At 42.9% G+C, this 24,660-nt stretch overlaps 1 protein-coding gene across 1 annotated transcript; it reads left to right on the forward strand.

Moving 5' to 3' along the window:
* The first annotated feature begins 58 nt into the window (after nt 1–58).
* PSMB1 (proteasome 20S subunit beta 1) lies at nt 59–17,830 on the forward strand. The gene is made up of 6 exons (XM_060114779.1): nt 59–236; nt 3,908–4,015; nt 7,102–7,183; nt 9,569–9,698; nt 16,398–16,504; nt 17,547–17,830. Exons 1-6 carry the CDS (start codon nt 124–126, stop codon nt 17,730–17,732), a joined length of 726 nt encoding a protein of 241 aa, XP_059970762.1. The 5' UTR covers nt 59–123; the 3' UTR covers nt 17,733–17,830.
* Nucleotides 17,831–24,660: the final 6,830 nt, after the last annotated feature.

The raw sequence follows: 24,660 nt of genomic DNA on the forward strand, positions 1-24,660 counted from the left end.
TGGGACCAATGATCGACCGGCGTGATACCGAGCGGCCGTAGGCAGCGCCGCGCAGCCGGAAGTGGCGCCATTTCCGGTAGGGGCCGCCATCTCGCCGTGAGACAGCAGGAGCGGAGCAGAGGAATGTTGTCCTCGGTAGCCGCGTACTCGGGTCCGGGCAGAGACCCGGCCATGGAGCCTCACAGCGCCGCGGGCCCTTTGCAGCTGCGCTTTTCGCCCTACGCTTTCAACGGAGGGTAAAGCCCGCAGAGCCGCCGCTTCCTCTTTCTCCCCCCATGTCCCTGCCTAAGGCTGTCGGCATGGCTACCCGGCTTTGCCCCGCCAGCCGCAGGCCTCCCTCTCCGTGGTTTCTCGGTTCGATCTTGTTCCTCAGGGCTTCACCTTACAGTCCGGTCACTGGGTCTCGATGTGGACGGGCAGGTTTGCATGGACAGGAGGTAGAAATTGATATCTGGGCTCTGCTCTGGAAGAGCTTTAAAAATGGACCTAACCTTTCCTTACTATCTGAACGTGTTTCTCGCGCCAGCAGGCAAGGGGCAGGTTGAGCATCTGCGATGAAAGAGTTAGGATTGATTGGCCGTGTCGTTAGGTGTAGTTGTGTCTGTAGCTAAATCAAACTACTTCATCATTTTCTGTTATTTTAAATAGTGGGTAGGATTAGTCGGCCAGACTTAGTTTCATAGATAAGTGTTTATTTTTAAGGGTTAGCGTAAGTTAAGGAAAAAAAATACTCAGAAGGGGGACCTTTGAATATTGTATTCTTGCGTGTTGCATTCAAGTTGTCTTTTTTTTTATAGTTACCATCCTTATCTTAAATAATACTTTTCCTTGATAGTACACTAAAAGAATCGGGGTTGTGGAAAAACACTCTGTTTAGGACTCCTAACAAAGAAAAGCTGTATATTTAAGCACTGATTATAGTTTACCGACCAAACTTTGTACTTTAAAATATCCGCTCCCAACTGGAACAAACAGAGGGTCCTTTAAGGCAACCAGGTTAATTAATCAGGTCCTTATGGATTTGAAATTTTAATGCAGATTTTTGCGGTATGTTGCAAACAGGGTGGAAGGCTATGAATTTAGCCTTGTTTCTGCCACTGAAGAGCACTGTGGTCTTTGGGTACCCCTCAACTTCTTGAACCCAGATTTCCTTGTCTTTCTTAGCTACTCATATTTTGGCGAGGGGAGAATCAAAGGAGAAGCATTTTGTAAATTGAAAGCAGTTATCTTTTTTAATCCTCATGATGACTGAGTGTTAGATGGTATATGCCTCAATTTTACAAATGAGCCTGGGCGCTTAGAAGTTAAATTTTTTAAGTCACAGAGCTGGTGTGAAGTTGAGCCCCAGGATTTGAATCCATAGCTGTGTTGCCATGGAGTTTATGTATGCTTTTATTATTGCACTTCCAAATATTTCCTATGACAACTAATGAAGTAGTTATACCACAAAATGCGTTAATAGACCCATTTCATGAGGCTGTTGCAGATTCTATATAAGACTTATAAGGTGTTCAGTGTCCATTACTCACTTTTTAACCTTTGTAATCCAATTACTGCCCTAAAGTTAGTTGCTATGGCTTTCTCATGATTGAATTACCTTTTCTCAGTCTTCCTTCTTTTTCTTTAATATTTACTCCTGCTGGCTCTTGGGCAGCCTTTGCTTCTACAAAATAAAACTTAGTCCTATGTCTTTTTCTATTCTGACTAAATGTGGTTAAACTCCAACTGATTAGCCTTCACATTTGTCACTGAGTACTCTCACGTGTTTCATTTATGGGAAGATACTCCCGGATCTGTTTCTTCAGTTTTACCTTTCATGAGCCCCTCGATTCTGGCTTCTTAAATACAACTTTCCACCTGGATTTTCTGCCCTCACCATAACTTAAGATATTAAAACAAAAAGCAAACAAATTATTCCTCTCAATCACTTCTCATTTACACTGCTTATAATTAGGCCATCATGCTGCTTGTCAGAGTTTAAAATCTTGGATGTCAAAATTGGCTCTTCCAGCTTCTAACACATTTTGGTAGTTACAAAAACCTGTACAGTTCGTGTGTTTATATTACCTGTTTCTTCCTGTTCACGTTGCTACCTTCCTACTGCATTAGTCTTATTGAAAGAGTTTCCATCCTATTTCACATATAGTGTTATCGTCACAGTAGTCTTCTTAAAACTCCACTTTGCAGAAGGAACTTTTCTCATTCTGCTTGTATAACCTTTGGTTCCTCACAAAAATTCCTAGATCTGTGCTTTTCCATGTGAGATTTTCTGCTGTTGGATCTGTCCATCACATAAGCCTTATGCCACTCCACTTGTATACACAAAAAGGGACACCTGAATAAGTTGTTTGAATGTTTTATTTGAATTATACCGGTTTTCCTTTATTCAGTGTTCATGTTATCTGCAATACCATCCTTTTCTACTTGAGAGTTTTAGTGCCATCCCACCTCGGTAAGAATAATGGCCTAAGTTTTCTGAGCGCTTATGTTCTGTGAGGCACAGCGCAGGTGTTCTATGTGGGTCATGCCGTCTAATTCTCACAGCCACCCTTTAACACAGCAGCTGCTGATATCATCAGCTTGAACTTGGATGATTTGTCCAAGGTCACAGAGCTGTTAAGTGGCAGGGACGGGTTTCGGGCAACTCCAGAGCCCAGGTTCTCAGTGATCATACTCTGCTGCCCATGCTTATGCCACAAGGATCATAGCTGACACTTACTGGAGGACCAGTTATGTGTCAGGCACTGGTATGAGGGCTTAACAATTATTAACTCATTTTATCCTCTAACGCCCAAATAAGATAGCTACTGTTATGATCTCTGATACGCATATGAGGACATTGAGGCCTTGAGAAGTTAAGCAACTTACCCACCATCTCATTACCTGCTAAGCAGGAGAGCCAGACTTAGAACCCAGACGGTCTGCTTTTAGAGCTCATGCTCTAGGCCTCCACTAAACTGCTATCATGAACCACACAGCCACAAAGGGAAAAGTTTGTTCTTTGTTGGTCCATTTTCCAACAGATATTTGGCTGTCTTCCTGAGTGCAAGACATAATATAAAGACTTGGATATAAAGAAATGAAAAACATTAAGCCTTTTGGACTTCCCTGGAGGTCCAGTGGTTAAGACTGCACTTCCAATGCAGGGGGCAGGGCTTCCATCCCTGGTGAGGGAACTAAGATACCACATGCCGCTTGGCGTGGCCAAAAAATAAAAAATACAAAAATAATCTTACGGGGGTGGGGGGTGTGTGTGATGATTTGGGAGATTGGGATTGACATGTATATACTGATGTGTATAAAATGGTTGACTAATAAGAACCTGCTGTATAAAAAAATAAATTAAAAAAATAAAAAGTGGGATAGTTTCTTAAAATGAGCAAAAATATATATATATTTATACATACGTGCTTATGACTTTTATGTGCAAGAGAATATAAATTTTTTTAAAACAGAAAAATAAATATTTAAAAAGAAAAGAAAAACACTAAGCCTCTCTTCCCTGAGCTCAGATAGTTTGTGTTGTAGCACCACTATCTACACCTAACTGCCCTCCCACCCCACGGCGGGCAGGGCCATGGCCTTTGGCTGTTTTATAGTATCGGTAGATATTAACTTTTTGATGATAGTGATAACTTAGTGATTTTTTTCTGTTACCTTCTGCTAAGGAACCTTTGCTCTGATTTAGGCTTGTGTCTTTTACGGAGTACTTCATATTTTTTCCCAGATGACCTGTAGCCAGGGATCCTCTCCCCGATCTTTCCTCTTCCATCTGAATCCTGCACTTGCTTACATGTAGTATATTTTATCCCAATATATGCTGTGGAGCATTCTCATTTTGGGAAAGGTGTTATTACCATTCAGAAGAATTCATGAATTTTCTTTTTTGTCTTTCTTTTCCCCTCAGTACTGTATTGGCAATTGCTGGAGAAGATTTTTCAATTGTTGCTTCTGACACCCGATTGAGTGAGGGGTTTTCAATTCACACACGGGACAGCCCCAAATGTTACAAATTGTAAGTAAATATTTCTAAGGACACATTCTCAGCATCTTGTGATGATTTAATACTGCAGGAGATTTCACTTCTAAATGACTTGTTTCATGAATTTTTAAATTGCCTGTTTGGAGCTTAGCTTGCATTTTTGTTAGGAAATTGTTTTCTAATAATTCAGTATGTTGTCTTCATGATATTTGCCATATCTAGGTACCAACAGTGCTTTTGGTAACTTAAATATTTTTTACCTCAGCATCTTATGAAAAATTTCAAATATACGACAAAGGTAGGATAATTTTGTAGTGAACACTCATATACTATCATCTAGATCTTATCAGTATTTAATTATTATTACTTTATTATACATACTTTCATCCTTCTATGCATCCATTAATATATTGAATTTTTTTAATCACCTTAAAAAAGAAAATAACCTGAAACATTCAATTTAACCATATCGTAAGCAGTTATATCCATGATTCACAGTTTTAATGGGGTGCTTATATTTTTTCTAAAACATAAGAATATAAAGTCATGTGTACAGGGGGAGAAAGCCTGCATAAATTACCTAAATGCATCTTGCATGTTAGCAGTGGTTTGTATTTAACATTTTTAGACACAGTTAAAAGTGGTGGTTATGCCTACGTTAGTCCACAAGATCATCTTAACCTTGAATTGTAGCAGGAGTGGACTGATGAGGTTCGGGTCCTTTGGGTGGGCCTTGCGGTGCTGCAGGGCATGAGCTAGCCCACATCTTAACCTCAAGAACAGTAAACTTGTCTTCATCTTCCCAGTTCCCTTTCTGTCCACTTCTGTCTTTTGATACCCCTTTCTCTTCTCCGATTGGTAGTGTACCCATGCTATAATTTTTTCTTCTAAGTTGTAACTTTTATGATTTGAAAGTAGTAACGTCATAAATAAAATTTAAATACGTAATTTGATATATATTATCCTTGTGCAAGATTCTGCTCATCTTTGTAATGTTCTGTTTTAGTTTGTGTGCTGCCTAAGTGAATGCCCTTTTTTTTTTTTAATGAAATTCTTCAGGTATATAGAGACAGAACATTAATGACTTCCTGTGTTCCTGTCACGCATCTTTTGCACTAGACCTTACATGCAGTTGAATTGCCTGCGTGCCTCTGATCCCATGCCCTTTGGGGCTGGCCTAGAGCCAAGTCTGCCTCTTGCCCACCTGTTTGAGACTTACATTTCCTCTTTATTCTTTGCATAAAAACGCCTCTTCATTTATGTACCTGGCTATTTGGCGAAAGCAGTTTTAAGCTCAGATTTTGTCCTACCCTCTTGGTACTGTCAACTCTTCTTAGTAGTATAGGCAATGAAGCCTTGTGTGTATTGGGGGTCTTAGGCTCAGTGCAGTGCGGTTGGTTATGGGGGTAGATCAGGAAATGCTGGTGATGCCCCTGGACGTGCCAGTGGTCTCCCCAGCTGGACAAGTATGTTTTGTATGAGTCATTCTTAAATTTCTGAGAGGAAGGGTATCATGTGGCCTCTGCTGATTATCTCTTGATGAGATTGGTTTGTGTTTCCTTATACATGTCAAGACTTGGGAATTAATTTTTGAGACATAGATGTACCAAAATTTTATCAGTTTCCCTCTGGTGGGCATTTGGGTTGTTTTTGTTTGTTTTGTTTTGGAGAGCCATTAAAATAATATGTATACTTACACACAAGTGAACCTAGAGTATATCTTTGCAAACTTGCATAAGTATGTTGACTGGATGAATTTCTAGCAGTGGAATTATTGAGTGAAAATGGTGTGCAGTTAAATTTCTACTAGATACTGTCAAACGAGCCTTCTAAAAACTTGCATCACTGTATACTCTTTACCAGTATCTGAGAATACACATTTCCCACAACGTCACCAGCATTAGGCATTATTAGTCTAATAGGTTGAAATCGTCTCTTATTTAGATATGAATTTCTGATTGGCATGGAGGTTCTTTTATATGTTTACGGTGACTTGTGTCTCTTTTTATGTGACTTTCATATAAGTTACCCATCGTTCCATTGTGTTTTTTTTTAAATTGAGGTATAATTGACATATAATAGTTTCAGGTATACAACATAATGATTCTGTATTTGTATATATTACAAAATGATCACAATTAGTCTGGTTAATGTCTTTTACCACACATAGTTATGGCATTTGTTTCCTTGTGATGAGAACTTCTAAGATCTACTCTATTAGCAACTTTTAAATACGCAACACAGGCTTATTAACTGTAGTCACCATGCTGTGTATTGCATCCCCGTGAGCCATTGTGCTGTTAATGCTTTTCATATTTTTAGGAACCCTTTGTAGAATAAGGAAATTAAAATTAGACTTTGGTTGTATGTACTACAAATATATTTCCTTAGTTCTTTTTCTTTTTCTTTTTGGCTATGCCGAGCGGGTTATGGGATCTCAGTTCCCCGACCAGGGATTGAACCTGGGCAACAGTGCTCTCGGTTCTTTTTTTTTTAAACTTTGTTCATTGTATTTTTATAGAAGTTTTATTTATTTTATTTTATTTTTTTTTTTTCGGTATGCGGGCCTCTCACTGTTGTGGCCTCCCCCGTTGCGGAGCACAGGCTCCGGACGCGCAGGCTCCGGACGCACAGGCTCAGCGGCCATGGCTCACGGGCCCAGCCGCTCCGCGGCATATGGGATTCTCCCAGACCGGGGCACGAACCCGCATCCCCTGCATCGGCAGGCGGACTCTCAACCACTTGCGCCACCAGGGAGGCCCAGAAGTTTTAATTTTTTATGTAATAAAATTTATAAAGCTTTTCTGTGTGGACATTGGGTTGTATCATATGTAAATTGGCTGCCCTCAACCTAAGGTTGTAAAAAAAATTCAGTCATATTTTCCTTAGTCCATTCATAGTTTCATTTATTCTTTTGAGTGACGTGTTGGGATACAGGACCTCCCCAGCCCCCGCCTCCCCCCAAAAAGAGCTAACTAAATAGTAGTTGTCCCGTTACCATTTGGTGAATAATGGGAACGGGAGTTTTCAATTTAAAATTACCCAAGACATGTTTTCCTTTACTGTCAAACCAACTCCGTTTCCTGAAATGTGTTTTTTTTTTTGTTTTTTTTTTACAGAACAGACAAAACAGTCATTGGATGTAGCGGTTTTCATGGAGACTGTCTTACCCTGACAAAGATTATTGAAGCAAGACTAAAGGTAGATGCTTTTGTATATGTCTACACTGTTGAAAGCTAATAACAGTTCTTTAGATTCTTTTAAGCATACATCATGACTTGCTCAGAATAGCTGGAGAAGAGCTAGTTTAGCAGGTGAAAGTAACCTATCCTGGAAATGAAATGATAGTGGTAATGCAGCATCATCAAAGTAGCATAATGTGAAACTACAGCAAGTTCCTCCTGTTAAAATATATGTACAGTATAAAGTAAAGGATTATCTGCCTTTTTTGAGGCAGACAGGGAGGGGTTTCTTCTGAAGATACTCTTCCCTCAGAAATGAAACAAATCGATTTCTGCAGAGGAGGCAAACTTTTAGGCCGAAGCTTGGTCTGGAGCCCCGCCAGCTGACACGCTCTCTTTAATGGCACTGCACTGTTAGCAAGAGCAGGCGAAGAAGGAACAAGCCAGCTGTTTGGGCCAGAGGCACAACCTGCGCCATTGTCACCTGCCCCTCAACAGGCTTTAGTTAATAGCTAGCTGAGGAAGGAGATTTGACGCAAGGTGGGTGAGGGTGGAAGAGACAAAAAGGGTGGTATTCGGAAGAAGTAAGAACGCGACAGACTAAGCTGTTGTACAGTTTTTAAAGGCTGACATTGCCTGCATGTCTTTTGTGGGAGCTGGGGAGGCATAAAGAACAAAGGAGTGCTGACCAGAGGAAAGCAGAGGCCCGTCTGGATTCTGATTATCGCCCGTATGCATTAGCAGTATTTGCTGCAGGTAGTTTCAGGGGGAATAGGATAGGTGTAATTTGGACTGTACTAAAATGGACTTTATCTGTGATAATAACCAGTAACTACTCTTTTCTTAGTTGGTAACAGTATAGGGTTGGAGTAGGGTTCTCAGTCACCATATGTCAATATTCAGAAATGTAGCTCTGTTTCTTAATCAGTTATAGCCTGCTGACATTTTTTAAACTGCTGATATTTACAGTGTCAATATTATATGCTGTTAATTTTCTTATTTAATTTTGTGGGCTACGTGTCGTAATTTTTTAATTAGTAGTTGGTAAGTCCAGCTGGTACATGAAGAAATGAGCCGGGTTGGTCGCGTTCTGTTTTGCCTATTTGTAAGATTATGAGTGGTGTCACTGGAGTATATAATGAATTTGCTTAACTGATACTTGCTTTTTGAATGTGTAGAAATGATTTCATTCACTATTTATCAATTATTAACATTTACTTAAAACCTATTTATATTGAAAGCTTTAGTGACTTATATTTATTGATGTATTTGTATGACTCCTAATGCATATTTTATAAATGGCATTTAGAGGACAAAAATAAACATGACATGGAGAGTAGTGTTTTGTTAATAAAATAAAACAAGCAACAGTGAGTTCAACTCAATGTACAGTCCTTGAAATTTTTCTTTCATATATTATTGTGTAAATGGTGAGGTGAATAAATATTGGTGCTTGGTTTTGAAATGAAATTAAGAATTTTCTTTATAACTGTGGAAAAAATGTTTCTATACACTGATTTATCCAAGTAGCTCATTTCTCATCTTTCTTCAGTATTTGTCATTGTTTGATTTTATTGTACTTCTTAGGTTTCTGTTTAGAGATGTAGCTGACAAATTGGTGAACTTAAGTTTATTTTATTGGATAATTTGGGATTCCTAAGGATGTAGTAAATCTAAGATTGGAAATCACTGTATAAGATGCTCTTTTGGATACTTCTGTTCTCCATGGTAGATGCTCTAAGGATCAAGACCACTGTACTGTATTCACACACAGTAAGGGTGCTGCCCTCAGATCTCACAGGTATCTACTCTGCAAAGGGAGGGACTTATATCTGAGTCTGATCAGGAGTTAGCATAGCAGATATCTTCAACTTTATGAGCCATTTGGTTTCTGTGGCAACTGTTCAACCCTGCCCTTGTGCAAAAGCAGACATAGACAATATGTAATGAATGAACGAGACTGTGTTCCAGTAAAACTTTATAGGAACAAGTGGTGGGCTGAATTTGGCCCATGGACTTTCCTGACCACTGTCTGTTTGCAGAGTGGAGAGCTGGATTTGGAACATCCTCTCCAGGTCGCCTCATATGCTCTGTTTGTGTATATTTGCTCTTGAGTTAGCAGTGCCTGGGATAAGGATGGCATGGAAAGTAGCCTTCAAACCAAAGAGCTGAGGGCAAACTTAGCATTCTTTCTGATAGGAGTGTTTGTAGCCCCCCAAAATGATAGGACATAATAAAGTATTATTTTATTTTAGTAGTATTGTGTTGTTTGATCATGAAAGAAACAGACATCCTTTCCCATTTCACCAAGATAGGCTTTCATTCTTTTCAATTTACTGTTCATTGTTCTAGGCTTTCATATATTCTGCCTCTACATGCCTGTTATTTTTGTTAATAATTGCAGATGTATAAACATTCCAATAATAAGACCATGACGACAGGGGCGATTGCTGCAATGCTGTCTACAATCCTGTATTCTAGGCGCTTTTTTCCCTACTATGTGTACAACATCATCGGGGGACTCGATGAAGAAGGTAGGATGTTTTCTTTCTGGATGATGAATAGGGTGGCATTTCTTAGATGTGTGTGTTTCCAACCAGAGTTGAAAAGAACCGGATACCCTGTTGCCCAGCAACTTCATTTTCTCATAATTAAAGCAGTGAAGAAACTGAAGCTAGGGCTCCCCTGGTGGCGCAGTGGTTGAGAGTCTGCCTGCCAATGCAGGGGACACGGGTTCGTACCCCGGTCTGGGAAGATCCCACATGCAGCGGAGCGGTTGGGCCCGCGAGCCATGGCCGCTGAGCCTGTGCGTCCGGAGCCTGTGCTCCGCAACGGGAGAGGCCGCAACAGTGAGAGGCCCGCGTACCGCAAAAAAAAAAAAAAAGAAACTGAAGCTAAAAGGGAAATAAATGATTATCCAGAGACACACAGCAAGTGGTGTATTAAGTGAATGTTGGGCAGTCAGTTGTTTCACTATTTTCTCAAGATCTTGCATGAATTTGATAGTATATTTAGCATTTTAATCTTACAGAAAGAAACCTGACTTGAGAAGCTTGACCTAAGTATGATTCTAAGTAAGACAAACATACGTGACCTCAAAAGGTTTTTTTGAAAGTAATGTGTTAAAGAAGTGCATTTCCACCAGTGTTTTTGGATCATTTTTAAAATCCCTCTTGGATTTTCTGTCAGAGTCGTACCATGAGGGCCAGGGAAAATCAGCATTGTTACTTGACATTTCCATGCTGTTTTTGATCCAAAGCATGGATCAAAGGGCAGCAGTGTTTTTCACCAGGTCTGATTTGAATTGACTTTTAGTTGTTTCCAGAAATCAAATACAATCTCCCAGGACAGATCTGTGATGCCTTTTAGAGTAGTCCATTGTACAAAGAAGTTACAGAAATGTCTTGGGTATCATTGAAACAAGTCTGTCTTTCTGAGAGGGAAGGTTTCTGGGTAGGATGGAGTCAGGTTCTTCTCATCTCCTTTCTAGTTTTTACTCCTGTCCGTTTCTGTTCCATGGGTTTTTCCTTTGTTCTCTCTCTCTCTCTCTCACTCACTCACTCACTCACTCTCACCTCTGCCCCTCTATGTGACCTCTGGGAGCATTCTGATCATTTTACCTACCATGGTTTACATGTAGACAAATTAGGGTGACAACAGTTTTTTCAGGCTTTCAAACTTGCTTGAAAACTAAGAGAAAATATAAAGCACAGAAATGGTACATAGAAATTAATTACACTTAACCTGGGTAATTAAATTCTAGCTACAGGTTAGCTTGCCTTACCCAGCATGCTGGACACTTCTGGTGCCTTTTTTGACTTCATTTATGTCTGACTTGAATGTCAGGTTAATAAATTCTGATTTTAGCAATATTAATAATAGCTACCATTGAATTTCAGCAGGCCAGACAATGTCCTTTGAGTTTTTCTGAGCATCAGACTGATTGGAGAAACCTCATGTGTACTGAATGGCAGAGCTAAGGCTTGGATCTGTTTGACTTCAGAGCCCTATTCTTTGATTTCCACGTGATTACACTCTTGCTTGTTTTGGTGGTATTCTCAGGCATTTCTAACCTTTTTTCCCCCCCTCTAATCTTGTCTGGTTTGATTTGATTTTTATTCCTTAGAGCAATTTATGTGTGTAGTAAAGCAGTCCTTTGCCTTCTTTTTGTGTTTCCCAGGACAGTCTTCAGCTCTTTCACCCGTGCTTTCCTCTTTCTTGGTTTATTTCCTTGTTTAGTGGTGTGCATCTCTAGAGAAATTTCTGAAGAAAGGAATCAGGAGACCTTTTTGAGTCTTCGTTTTTTGAGTCTTTTCTTTATCCTGGTGTTCTGAAAGGTTACAGCGAGGCTCCTCGTCCAGAGTCTTTTCTCGTTTATTTTGTCTCCTCTACCTTCCTCTTGCCTCTCCTCCTCCTCTCCCAACCCTGCCTTCTCCACAGCCACCTGGGTTATGATCCCATAGTTTCTCATTTTTTCCCCTGCATGTTGTCCACCTGTTTATTTTTTTGTTCTGCTCTGAAGATTTCCTCAACTTCAGTGCCTCATTCTTTACTGAGCTTTCTGTTTTTGCCATCATTAATTTCCAAGAGCTTTTTCTTATTTGTTAGCGCCTTTATTTTTAAGTATCCTGTTACTGCTAGATTTTTTTTCGTACTTATTTGAAGTTTTCTTGTGTTCTCTGCATTTCATTCAATTGCTTTTTTTTTTTTTTTTTTTTTTGCGGTACGCGGGCCTCTCACTGTTGAGGCCTCTTCTGTTGCGGAGCACAGGCTCTGGACGCGCAGGCTCAGCGGCCATGGCTCACGGGCCTAGCCACTCCGCGGCATGTGGGATCTTCCCGGACCGGGGCATGAACCCATGTCCCCTGCGTCGGCAGGCGGACTCTCAACCACTGCGCCACCAGGGAAGCCTCAATTGCTTTTTTTTAATGCATAATTTGATAAGTTTGGAATATGTATATACCCACTGAGACAATTTATTCCTTTTTTAAAATTTTATTTATTTGTTTTTATTTTTGGCTGTGTTGGGTCTTCTTTGCTGTGCGCGGGCTTCCTCTAGTTGCGGTGAGTTGGGGCTACTCTTCATTGCGGTGCGTGGGCTTCTCGTTGTGGCTTCTCTTGTTGTGGAGCACGGGCTCTAGGCGCACAGGCTTCGGTAGCTGTAGCACTCGGGCTCAGTAGTTGTGGCTCGCGGGCTCTAGAGCGCAGGCTCAGTAGTTGTGGTGCACAGGCTTAGTTGCTCCACGGCATGTGGGAAGAGATCTTCCTGGGCCAGGGATGAACCCCTGTCCCCTTCATTGGCAGGCAGATTCTTAACTACTGTGCCACCAGAGAATCCCTCAGATGGCTTTCTTCATCTTGTTTATTTTTGGCTGCTGCCTTCTACATTGGAGGTTTCCTTCAAATTTCTTTTGAATTTTGGCTGTCCATTTGTACTGAAGATTGATAATCAAAATCTGGTCATAAAGGTCTGCACTGAAGGAGCACATCAGCTCTCCATTTAACACTTCTGTTTTTGTACCTGCCTTTTACCCTGTCCATGCTTAAGCCTGGTGCCTCCAAGTCCAGAGCCTCTGCTGAAGTTTTGAGATTTTTAATTTTTTTAAATTTTTTTATTTTTGGCTGTGTTGGGTCTTTGTTGTTGTGCGCAGGCTTTTTCTAGTTGCAGCGAGCAGGGGCTATTCTTTGTTGCGGTGTGCGGGCTTCTCATCGCGTTTTCATCTCTTGTGGCGGAGCATGGGCTCTAGGTGCGTGGGCTTCAGTAGTTGTGGCTTGTGGGCTCTAGAGTGCAGGTTCAGTAGTTGTGGCGCACGGGCTTAGTTGCTCCACGGCATGTGGGATCTTCCTGGACCAGGGCTTGAACCCGTGTCCCCTGCATTGGCAGGCAGATTCTTAACCACTCAGCCACCAGGGAAGTCCCTGTTTTGAGATTTTATTTCCTGGCTTTTGTGTTGGTGGAAGTGGGGCTCTGTTCCTGTGGAGACCCTCAGGACACTGGGTCAACAGCTGACTTTAGCACACAGTCAACAGCTATCTACTTTGACCTCTGTGCCCTTACCTCTCCAGTTGCAATTATGCCCTCTTTTAAAAAATTTTCCCTAAGTTAATGAGGGCTTTAGTTTTTCTGTAATGAAAACAATAATGCTTATAGAAGTCAAATAGTACTGGAAGATACAAAGGTAAAAGTAGTAATCCCCCAAAGCCTGTCCCTAGAGATAATTACTACTCAACTTCTAGCGAACATGCTTTTAGGTATTTTGGTGTGCCTACGTGCTTGTACACTACATAAGTAGGATGTAGTTTATACGTTTTTCTGGGACTATACAGTGGATGTATTATCACTGAGGTAGTTTTATGCTGGTGGATAAAGACATGCATAATGATTTCAGGCTGACATATGGGATAAAGTGGCACCATAGTTTCCCCACCAGTCCTCTGAGGGTTATTTAGGTTGTTTCCAGTTTTCTTAATATAAACAATATGACAACTCCTGTACATACAATTTTGTGTATTTCTCCGACCTAGCTTATCTCCCTGGAAAAAATTCCTAGAAGTCAAGCTTCTGGGTCAGAGGATATCTCTATGTTTTGCATCCTGCTGACACCATGGGCTTGCCCTTCAGAAAGAGGCCTCCTGCACTCCACCAGCAGGGGTGTGAGTACCTTCTTTGGTTTTGGGTTTTTTTGGTTCTGTTTTTGCATCCTAACCAGTATCAGAATTTTAACACATTCTACGTGTTTCCTAGTAAATACTTTGTTGTTTTAATTTATATGTATTTTTTGTTTATAGAGGTTGGGTGTCTTCGTGTTTATTGCCCTTTTCATTTCTTCTTTGGAGACTGACCCATGTGTTAATCTTTGCTTACTCCCTTATTCGCAGGTTAGTCTTTTTCTTACTGATTTATAAGAACAGCTGTGTTAACCCTGTGTAATGTATGTGGTAGATACCGTGCAAGAGTGTTCTTGGCCTCTGACCTTTTGGGATGTGTCTTTAGCTACACAGAAGTTTCTGAGTTTCATACAAATCTGTCAATCTTTTCTTTATGGTATTGAGTGTCTTAACTTTGTTAGAAACGCCTTCCCCATCAAAGACTTACCTGTGTTTTTTTCTAGGACTTGTCTGGTTTTATTTTATTTTTTACTTTGAAATCATCGCACTTTTTAAGAATTATTTTGATGAGGAAAATCACTTTATACTTACAGTCAAGATTCATGCCTTCTGCACTCATGTTACAGATGTCTCTTGCTTTTTCTAAGGGAGTCTTTGAAGCTGTGGTCTTGGGTATATTCCACTCTTCTGTTTTCCTCAAAGCTGTTGGGTGTGGTTTTCTGAGATTGGTTTACCCTTGGGTAAATCTTTTGAGCCTCATTTTACCTGTGGCCTATTGGCCTCATGAGCGATACAGCTGTTCTTTTGGCTTTGTACCTCATAGCGCTTCTTTATGTGTTGAAGTTAGTGGCATTGCTCGCCGTGACCTTGTTTCTTGTTCTAAGCTCGCTCCCAGCAGAGCACTTCTCCAGGTTCTTTCAGGTGCAGCCTCCTCAGCCGGGTTAGGGTTACGGTTATATCTCCATAATTCTGCGGTGGGAAAAATACACACACCTAACGTTGGCGGTTGTCCATGGTAGTAAGAAGATTATCCTTATCTCGCATCTCCCAGGGTAACTACTGGAGTGTTTCAGTTATGGCATAATGTGTTTTAAAAATCAGTTGTGTCGGGCTTCCCTGGTGGCGCAGTGGTTGAGAGTCCGCCTGCCGATGCAGGGGACACGGGTTTGTGCCCCGGTCTGGGAAGATCCCACATGCCACGGAGCGGCTGGGCCCGTGAGCCATGGCCGCTGAGCCTGTGCGTCCGGAGCCTTTGCTCCGCAACGGGAGAGGCCACAACAGTGAGAGGCCCACGTACCGCAAAAAAAAAAAAAAAAAATCAGTCATAAATGATAAATGATCTGTAATTTCTCACACTCAGAACACAGTTGTTTTAAAAGGCCTTTTTAAAAATTAGTGACATGTATTCTTTGTAATAAACTCAATACCGAAGCATATAAAGTGATTCCCTTCTTTTCTTGTCTGTAATCCCACAAAGATGAATAACTACAGTTTGCTTATTAATCTTTCCATACGTTTTGTGTGTATATATAAATGTGTGTACAGTTTACTTAGTGCCTTTAAACAAAAATAGGACTGTACTCTACATAGCACAGAGCTCTTTATTTTACATTGTCCTATGGATGTGTCCCACAGACCTGTCTTCCTCTTCCCAGTCTGCACATTGCTATGTTGACATACCATTTTCTGCTAATGGATTTGGTTGCTTGTAAATTTTTGCTCTGTAAGAGATACAGAAATGATCTTGTACATATTGCTTTGTGTGTTTATGTAAGCATTACTTGTAGGTGAATCTTAATTCTGTAAGTGAAATTATTACTGGGTCATAGGGTACGTACTTTTTCTCTAGTTGCGGCGAGTAGGGGCTACTCTTCGTTGCGGTGCGCGGGTTCTCATTGCGGTGGCTTCTCTTGTTGCGGAGCACGGGCTCTAGGCGCGTGGGCTTCAGTAATTGTGGCTCGCGGGCTCTAGAGTGCAGGCTCAGTAGTTGTGGTGCTCGGACTTAGTTGCTCCGCGGCATGTAGGATCTTCCCGGAGCAGGGATTGAACCCATGTCCCCTGCATTGGCAGGTGGATTCTTAACCATTGCGCCAGAGAATTCCAGGGAAGTCCCTGGAATTTCTTCTTAATTAAATTGATTTTTTTATGGTGCTGATGCTAAAGACTGTGCTTACTATTAGTTTAAAAATACACAGTAAGTTTTTTATGCTTCTCACATTTAGCACCAGGAAAATCTTACACTTGTGTCTATACTGCAACTACACCAGTTAGTTTTTTAGGAATGTTGTGAGGAGTTTGGTGCAGAACTTAGAGCAGGACCTGTGATTGTTAACTAGTGAACCTGTGAGACCACATACATAGTGGGAGCCACGGCGTGGTAATCGGTGATGGTAGCTTGAAGAGAGCATGAAGCTCCTGGTGGCAGACGCCATAGTGGACAGGAGTGGGCAGGTGGGCCTCCGATTGTATTCTGAGGGGAGGGGAGGGGAAGGGCAGGCTGCACTTCTGAAATTTTAGCCAAGTTGATAGTCCATTTTGTATCACATTTTGATTAGATTTATTTTTACCACAATTTGGGAATGTGGTCAAGATGCATCCTTATGGAGACTGTTTTCTTCTTTAAGGGAAGGGAGCTGTGTACAGCTTTGATCCGGTGGGGTCCTACCAGAGAGACTCCTTCAAGGCTGGAGGCTCAGCCAGTGCCATGCTGCAGCCCCTGCTTGACAACCAGGTAATAAGACTGCGTCCAGGGGGTGGTGGCGTTCACACGAAGTGCCTTTCTCTGCATTCTCTTCATTAGCTTAGGGGAGTGCAGAAATCAACGCTTTTTTGTAATTCGCTGCTGAGCTTGCTGGGCTGATTTGCCCCACCCAGCCTTCTTGTCTCTGTTCTACTGGCTCTCCTGCTGCCGCTCACTTCCATGGCTCCAGCTTCTTCCCTGTTCTCACGGCTTTGAAGGCGCTTCTGTCTACAATGGTTGGTCCATGTTTTTGGTTCTCCTCTTGCCATTTTTACCTGAAATCATGAAAATGCACTTCTCCCCCAATCTCACCGTTCCTGTGTCACCTCATTTTTTATTCTAATTTCCAAGTATATTTTTAATTTGCCCCCTTTTCTGTTACTGCCGGCTACGTTCAGGCTTGCCTGGCGTCTTGCCTGGATCATTGTGTTTATTTCCCAACACCCTTTTTGCCTCCAAGCTTACTTCCCTGTTTCATCCTTGCTTGTCTAAAATGTGTTATGTAGTTACTTCTGCTTATTGCTTATCTGCCTCCTCTCCTGTCACTCCATATTCCACTCAGATCCTTGAAATGACGTGCCTTCCCATCTCCATCCCTTTGGAGATACCACAGCCTCCATCTGGAATGTTACTCCATCCTTTAACTCGTTTATCCTTTAGCACTCCTCTACTCAGATGTCTTTTCTGCTGAAGCCTTTCTTTTCTTCTCCCAGGAGATTTAGTTATGACAGCTTGGGGCTCTCCTGGCTCTATTTTCTTCTTAGTTTCAGCAGATTCTGTAACGATAGTTTGCTTACCTATGTTCACCCCTCTACTGCGTGCTTCTCAAGAGCAGGGGCTTTGTCTCCGTGGATATTTGCCGGGTGTTAGGTATGTGTAATTCAGCCAGGGCTGGAAATACTTCAGTTGAGGGACATTTGAAGGTTGTGTGATGTATTCATTTTGAACCCTGAGACGTGTGAAAGCTTTGGGGGAGACTGGACTGCCTTTGTATGGTCACGTGATGCCTCATCCAAGTTTTCTGTCCCATCAGGTTGGTTTTAAGAACATGCAGAATGTGGAGCACGTCCCACTGTCCTTGGACAGAGCCATGCGGCTCGTGAAAGATGTCTTCATTTCTGCTGCCGAGAGGGACGTGTACACTGGGGACGCGCTCAGGATCTGCGTCGTGACCAAGGAGGGCATCAGGGAGGAGACTGTGCCTCTGCGGAAGGACTGAGTTCTGTGCCACTGTCCTTGATCAGTTCAGAACTGGTTAGGTTTGTACCTTGGAACTGTTGGACTGATCTGTTTTATTAAAGAATAAAACCCCAAGCACTTACTTTGTTATGACTTGTTTTCTTCCAGGACAGAACTAGGAAGTAGAATTTCTTTTTCCTTTCGTTTTCTTCATTCTTCCTGTATTTTTCTGTCATCCAGAGCTATTTTTGTATTTTAAGGATACAAAATCTTTTAGCTTTCATCTGTCTGGAAAAGTGCACTGTTTTGATCAGCTTATCGTCTTATGGTAGTCAGCCCATCTTATGAAGAGAGTGTTTGGAATTTATTTAGTCCACCCAGCTTGCCTTGAAGGGCAGATTACCTTTAAACCATCTCAATTTTATTAAGACATTAATGGATATAAATAGAATATGTTAAGATTTATCATCCCTGGGATTGTTAAACAGTCTGGAATGACTGTTTTGAAGGAAAATCTTTAAATCAACCAGAATAGAAGAAAATTGTAAAAGCAAATAGCCCTTTAAACAGACTTTAACCAGAAATCTGGAATAATTTTTATAAACACTTTGGAAATGTTAAAATTGATACCTAAATTTCGATAGAGTTTTTGTTTTAGAACTATTAAGTGCATTTTGACTTCATCAAAATGGGATGGAGTCAACATTGGATGTTGGAGTAATTTTCTTGATGTCGAACAAGTCAAATTCTGTGCTACGTAGCGGTGTGATTTGCCTCGCGGCCACTTTTACTGTTGACCTTCCATGAAGAATTTAAATGATCAAAACCCCGTAGAGGATACATATTTTAAAATTTGCTCGAGAAGTATTTGTCGAATACTCTGTCACAGGCACCAAGGATGCAATGGTGGCATCTCATTCGTTTCTCTTACAACATCACAACTGGAAACTAGACTATCCCATTCCAAGTACACATTTGTCGTCTTTATTATACCAGTTATCCAGAGACACAGAATCAGTAGGATACAGACGGAGATTTATTATTGGTAACTGGCTCACACGGTTATGGAGGCTGAGGAGTCCCCAAGGATGAGGGAAGACGGCAGTCCCAGCTCAACAGGGAGCGAGAACAATTGGATGACGCCCACCCCAACTGGGCAGGGCAACAACCTCCTTACTCAGTCAAGTTCAAATGCTAATCTCACCCAGAAACCCTCACAGACGCCCAGAAATAATATTTAGCCAAATATCTCAGTACCCTGTCATCCAGTCAAGTTGACATTAAATTAACTGTTATATAAGCTACAAGTGTATTTTACGTTTTGTTTCAAAGGTTTTCTGTTGATTTGGGATTCAGTTTTTCACTGCTTAAAATTATATATATTGTGCCTAAAATGTTTCTATAGGGTCCTCACCTCCCAAGGTTTCTAGGACCATTTTTTCCCCCACCCTCAGGTGCAAATTATTTTAGCATAATATTCCTCTAGACCGTGAACGTGGTCTCATTTGAAGGCCTAGTCCAGAATGTGCTAGATATGGACCCTTCTGGAGCTCCCTCTGACTCCAGTTGTTTGAGTGGCTTTTATAGGTCATTCAGTCACAAGTGCTCACCTTAAAAAGGAGCCTTTTAGCACTTTGCTAGATTGGAGGTGCCAGCCTTTAAGGTCCTGATTAGAAAGCTGCCATTATGTTGTGACTTTGCTTTATAGGTGAGTTACATTCCCGCCTGTAGCACGGAATTGAAAGAATCTGATAATATTAGAAATTGTTGGAAAGGAGCACTTACTCTTTGGAGGTATTAGCCATGGCTTTGATTTACACACACACTGAGTTGGAATGTTGTGTAGATGTTTGTTTTTTCTTTAATTATCAGAGCAGAAATGCTTTTCTGCCGTCTGCTCGGCAGGGCTGCCCAGTGGGGTGGTGCTGGCTCAGAGCCGAGCCTGTGACGGGCAGGGGCTACTCTTGTGCCTCTGAGTTTCACACGCAGCCACATGGCCTGCTCTAATTGCAAAGACAAATCAGGCTGTGAGACAGTGACTTTGCAAGCCTACTTGAGAGGAACATGAACCACTTAGTAGGAAAATCGTCTTTATTACTAGAATGTCTCAATGATTACCCTGATGGGTTTTCCTACTTCTTTTCTGTACCTGTTACCTAGGAGAGCCCTTCAGTTTTCTGACTCCAGGGTCTACCATTCCCTCTGTTTGTGACTTTCACGGTGTGACTAGTGGGTCCCCTCTATCAGAATTATGTAGAGCGCTTGTTAAAAATGAATTCCTGGGCCCACCCCGGACGTATTGTCCTGGTTTCTGGACTAGGCCATGAAAATTTGCATTAGGAAACAAATACCCAATCTGAAAACTCCCTTAACTCTTCAGGCAGGCCCCATCAGAGGAACAACCCTTAGGAGACATATAATGAAGGACTGATTACAGGTTTGACCTTGTGCCATTAAGAGGGGCCGGTTAGATGTGTGTGTGCTTGGTGCCGGAGCCTAGTCCACGTGCAGCCTAGGCTGTTGGGAAGGGACAGTGGGTGTGAAGGGAACACACGGCCAGTCTGGAAACTATGAACTGGGGCGTGAGGACATTCTCAGCAGCCCCGCTACCCCCAGGGATGGCTACAAGGGGCTGAACTAAACACTCACCCGGCACAGCAGTCGGGAGAAGCTAGAGGGACGCTGGCAGGAGCTGAAGGCACCACCACGCCCACCAGCTGGGCACGAAGGGAAGACGGGTGCTGCCCCACCTCGCCGGCCAGCCTCCTCCTCCGTCGGCGGCAGCAGGCCACACCTAAACGCAGGAAGTACATTCAGGTTCCCACCCCACAGCAGAGGCGGCAACTAGGTCCATGGGCAATTGGGACTGAGGGCATGGAGAGCTGGGGTACGAGGGCCTCCTGCTACCGTTCTGGTTAGGCCAGAGGGTAGGAGAGAGTTGTCTATTAACATCCGGGGCTGGTTTACTCTCTTGGCCGGGGAGGGGCTCACGGTGTGTCTGTAGTGACTCTGGGCACGTCCAGACGAGGAGGAGGCCCTGACCACCACGGCCAACGTCACCCTCTCTGCACAGGTGCCCAGCGTCTCCGTCCTGAAGGCACCTGCTCTCGTCTCTCCTCCAGCGTGAGATCAGCTGCCCACGTGGCTCTCCCCGGTCCGAGTGCCTCCTTGGAGTGTGTAATCATCTTTGAAACATGTTTTTTCTGTAATAGGAAAATCTTTTCAAAAAACAGCCTGGGAAAACAAAAAGCAACAAAAACCAACATGGGGTATGAATTGATATCCACAGGGCTGACTTAGAAAGTGTGGGTGACCTGGAGTGTGGTCTCACACACTGTCCTGAAGCAGACCCACACCCTGTGCCTCTTCGGCCGCGAGATGCTGCTGGAGGGGCCCTGCTAGAAGTTGTGGGTTTGGAGGAGGAGTTGGCCGCGGTCCAGGGAGGCCATCGGACCCTCACCTAACGGACGTCAGACCTGTGGGCCGCTCCCCGAGGCCACTGGATGGCGGTGTTGTCTCACCCGCTGGCCGTCCTGCAGCTGGGGACCTGGGGTTCGGTAAGGAAGCGCGTTGCTGGCCCAATTCTGCCAGTGCAGACTGCTGAGCTCCTGTGCGAGCCCCGAGCCTGGTGGTAAATCCTGTTTGGTAACCTGGAAGGAGGGTTGCCTTGCTCTGCGCTAAATCCCCCTCATCTTCATATCAAAGTGGAAAGGACAGGAGATAAACGCAGAAAAATCGGTAGTAATCGATACTGGCGGAGATAAACCGAAAAGTTGGTAGGTAGTTATCTATACTGGAGGTCCCGTGTATGTGTATGGGTGGGAGGGGAGAGAGGGAGAAAGAGAAAGGAAGGGAGACAAACATCAGAACACAGAATTTCTTTGGAAATGGGGAAATTTACGGGGTTTGCTCAGGAAGCTGACTGGTGGTAGAACTGAAATTAAGACTCAGGATTCGTTTTATGCTACTGGGCTCTCTCTCTGGGTTTTCTTTGTTTTCTGCTACCAGTAAATCCTTTTACTTCTTGTACTTCAGTATGTTCCTTTCAAATGAAATGTGATGTTATGATGCTCGAAGGACCCAAGGCTACAAATGCCACTGAGATTCGTGGGTAAAGATTTTGTGCAGGGACTCATGGTAGAAAATACCCACAAAGTCATGAGCACAACCTCCATTTAATGAAGTTCTAAATCCCAGTGAGTGGGCTGCTTACTTCAAGTAGTAACTACACCTCCAAGAAAATGCAAGAAGACTTGCTCTTCTTGCATTTAACTTAATGCCTTTTTTTTTTTTTTTTTTTTTCGGTACGCGGGCCTCTCACTGTTGTGACCTCTCCCGTTGCAGAGCACAGGCTCCGGACGCGCAGGCTCAGCGGCCATGGCTCACGGGCCCAGCCGCTCCGCGGCATGTGGGATCCTCCCGGACCGGGGCACGAACCCGTGTCCCCTGCATCGGCAGGCGGACTCTCAACCACTGTACCACCAGGGAAGCCCTAAGTTAATGCCTTTTGATTTAATAGGAGTTGGCCTCTACTGATTTCCTGTGCCACTGGCAAGGGGTACGTGTGTTTTCCTTATATATCACAGGTAATTTTGCCTTTCTTCTCTTTTGCTCAGAAGAGAAATCTGGTAACCCCGAGGCTGACCTGCCCTAACTGGAAAAAGTTTAAAAAGGAAAAAGGAAAGCTTGCCATTATAATGACCACATTTTCTAAGCCAAAGGTTGAAACATGCTGTAATATACGGTCTGACCAAACATTTCAATTCAAGGCTGTCTTTCAAATATTAACACTTGTAATAGACGTGTTAACAGTACCTGTTTAGTTTTGGTTTTCTTTCCTAACATTTATTTTTAACTATTTCAAAACCTGCACCTGGATTCTGTTTTCTTCCTGCTCTGATAATCTCATTTACTTTTTGAATTGATTGTTGAGAACCATGGGGCTGGCCTAGAGGGTGAAGACACGCCTGGTCCGTTTGTGACGATGTTGCTGTTTTTCCTCTTCATTAAGAGGCTAAGAACGTCCACCTACAAACCCGGAAATGTTGGCTAGCATCTCAGGATGTCATCTCGGACTGCACAAATTCTGCTATCACTGCTTCCTGGGAGGGGTGCTGTGCACGAATCTCTGGAAGCTTGTAGGCTTGGGGAAGGCCTCCAGGAGAATTGCCAGCCATCCTGCTCCCAGGCTCTGAGGCTCTGAAAGCCTTAAATGTCATAGAACATTCCCCATTTGTAGGATCCTTGTGAAACTTCTCAGAGGGAAGGGGAAGGTGTGAACGGGGAGAAAGACACAGGGTCAGGGACAGGAGACCCTGGGTAATGTCAAAGAGCCAGGGTGGTTGGTCATATTCCTTTCTGCAGGCTCTGAAAAGAGTATGAACCATGTGAGCTGGGACTTGAGAACAAAGAAAAGCCAGGGATATGAGGATCTTGGGGATGAGTTTGCAAGGCTCATTTGTTCCCCCAAATACCAGCTGAGCACCGTCTCTGCGCCAGGCCTGAACAGACACCAGTCCTCTGGAGAAGCTCATCTTATGTTGGGGGAAGGGAGACAGTCAACACAGAGGAATATAGGTTCTAGAGGGAGCGGAGCAGAAGGGAGACTGTGCTGGCGATTCTTCCTGAGAAAGAAGCCAAGCACTTAGTGACTCTTGTGTTGTGCCTCAGAGGGAGGCTGGGATCCTAACAAGAAGGTCATGTGTTGAAGCCTCAGCTTCTTCTTGTGCGGTGTTCCTGGTTCCCTTTGAGAAAAGCACTGGAACTCGGCCCATGTGGGCTGTTGCTGGTGGGGGTCCTGACATGCAGCACATCTAGATAAATAAAAACCTCATCCAGACGGTGTTTCTGTTTTAAGTTCCTTAAAAACTAACAATTGGGAATGATTGAGCAATTTAGGAAATACTGACTACCTAGGAACTCTGCAGCCCTTAAAAGCAGTGCCCGTGAAGCCCTTGTGGTAACACTGCAGAATATTAGGGCAGAACATTACATGAAATCCACAGAAAGAAAATTGTCTGTGCGCCATGACCATAGGTATATGGAAACATGAATATAATAATGCAGAAGAGGGCTTCCCTGGTGGCGCAGTGGTTGGGAGTCCGCCTGCCGATGCCAGGGACACGGGTTCGTGCCCCGGTCCGGGAAGATCCCACATGCCGCGGAGCGGCTGGGCCCGTGAGCCATGGCCGCTGAGCCTGCATGTCCGGAGCCTGTGCTCCGCAACGGGAGAAGCCACAACAGTGAGAGGCCCGCGTACCGCAGGAAAAAAAAAAAAATAATAATAATGCAGAAGAAAAAACATCCAAATTAATACAGTGGAGTGGCCCAATATGGGTGGTTTTCCTTATTTTATGGACCTCCATAATGATATTTTGTCATTAAAAAAAAGTTTTAGGTAAAGTTTTGTAGATTTAGAATTCTACATTTAATAACTCCTCTCCCATTTTTGCCAACCTCCTCAAAATATTTTATTTTCAGTGTGGATGCAATCTAGTAATCAACGAACTTAATGAGAAAAATCCAACTGGTAATTTGGTTTGAGTTGGTAAAAAATTAGGTTGTTTGACAGAGTATCTCACTTTTAACCAGCCATGTTGACATCAAGAGATATACCTGATCATTTCCTAATTATTAACTGATAAAAACTATTGTTTTCATGGTGCTGTTTTCATAAGCCACAAATATTTTGGGGGTGGGTAGGTGGGGCAAGGACGGGGCTAACTGCAGAGCGCATGCCTGCTGTATTATTTCAGGACTGTTGGGCAGTTAGGCAATGGCATGGCCACAATACTAGTCTTGCTTATCTGTCGAATTATGAAACTGAAACCCTAGCCTTTTTAGAAAGAGGTGTACAAAGTCTCTGCGTTGTCTGGAGAAAATCACAGAGAATTCTGATTTCCCTCAGACTTCATGAAGGTGAAAGGAGTTTTAACCTTTAGCAAACATTACAAAATTCTAACAAAGAA

Source organism: Mesoplodon densirostris, chromosome 12 (assembly GCF_025265405.1).
Source record: "Mesoplodon densirostris isolate mMesDen1 chromosome 12, mMesDen1 primary haplotype, whole genome shotgun sequence".
Taxonomy (NCBI): domain Eukaryota; kingdom Metazoa; phylum Chordata; class Mammalia; order Artiodactyla; family Ziphiidae; genus Mesoplodon; species Mesoplodon densirostris.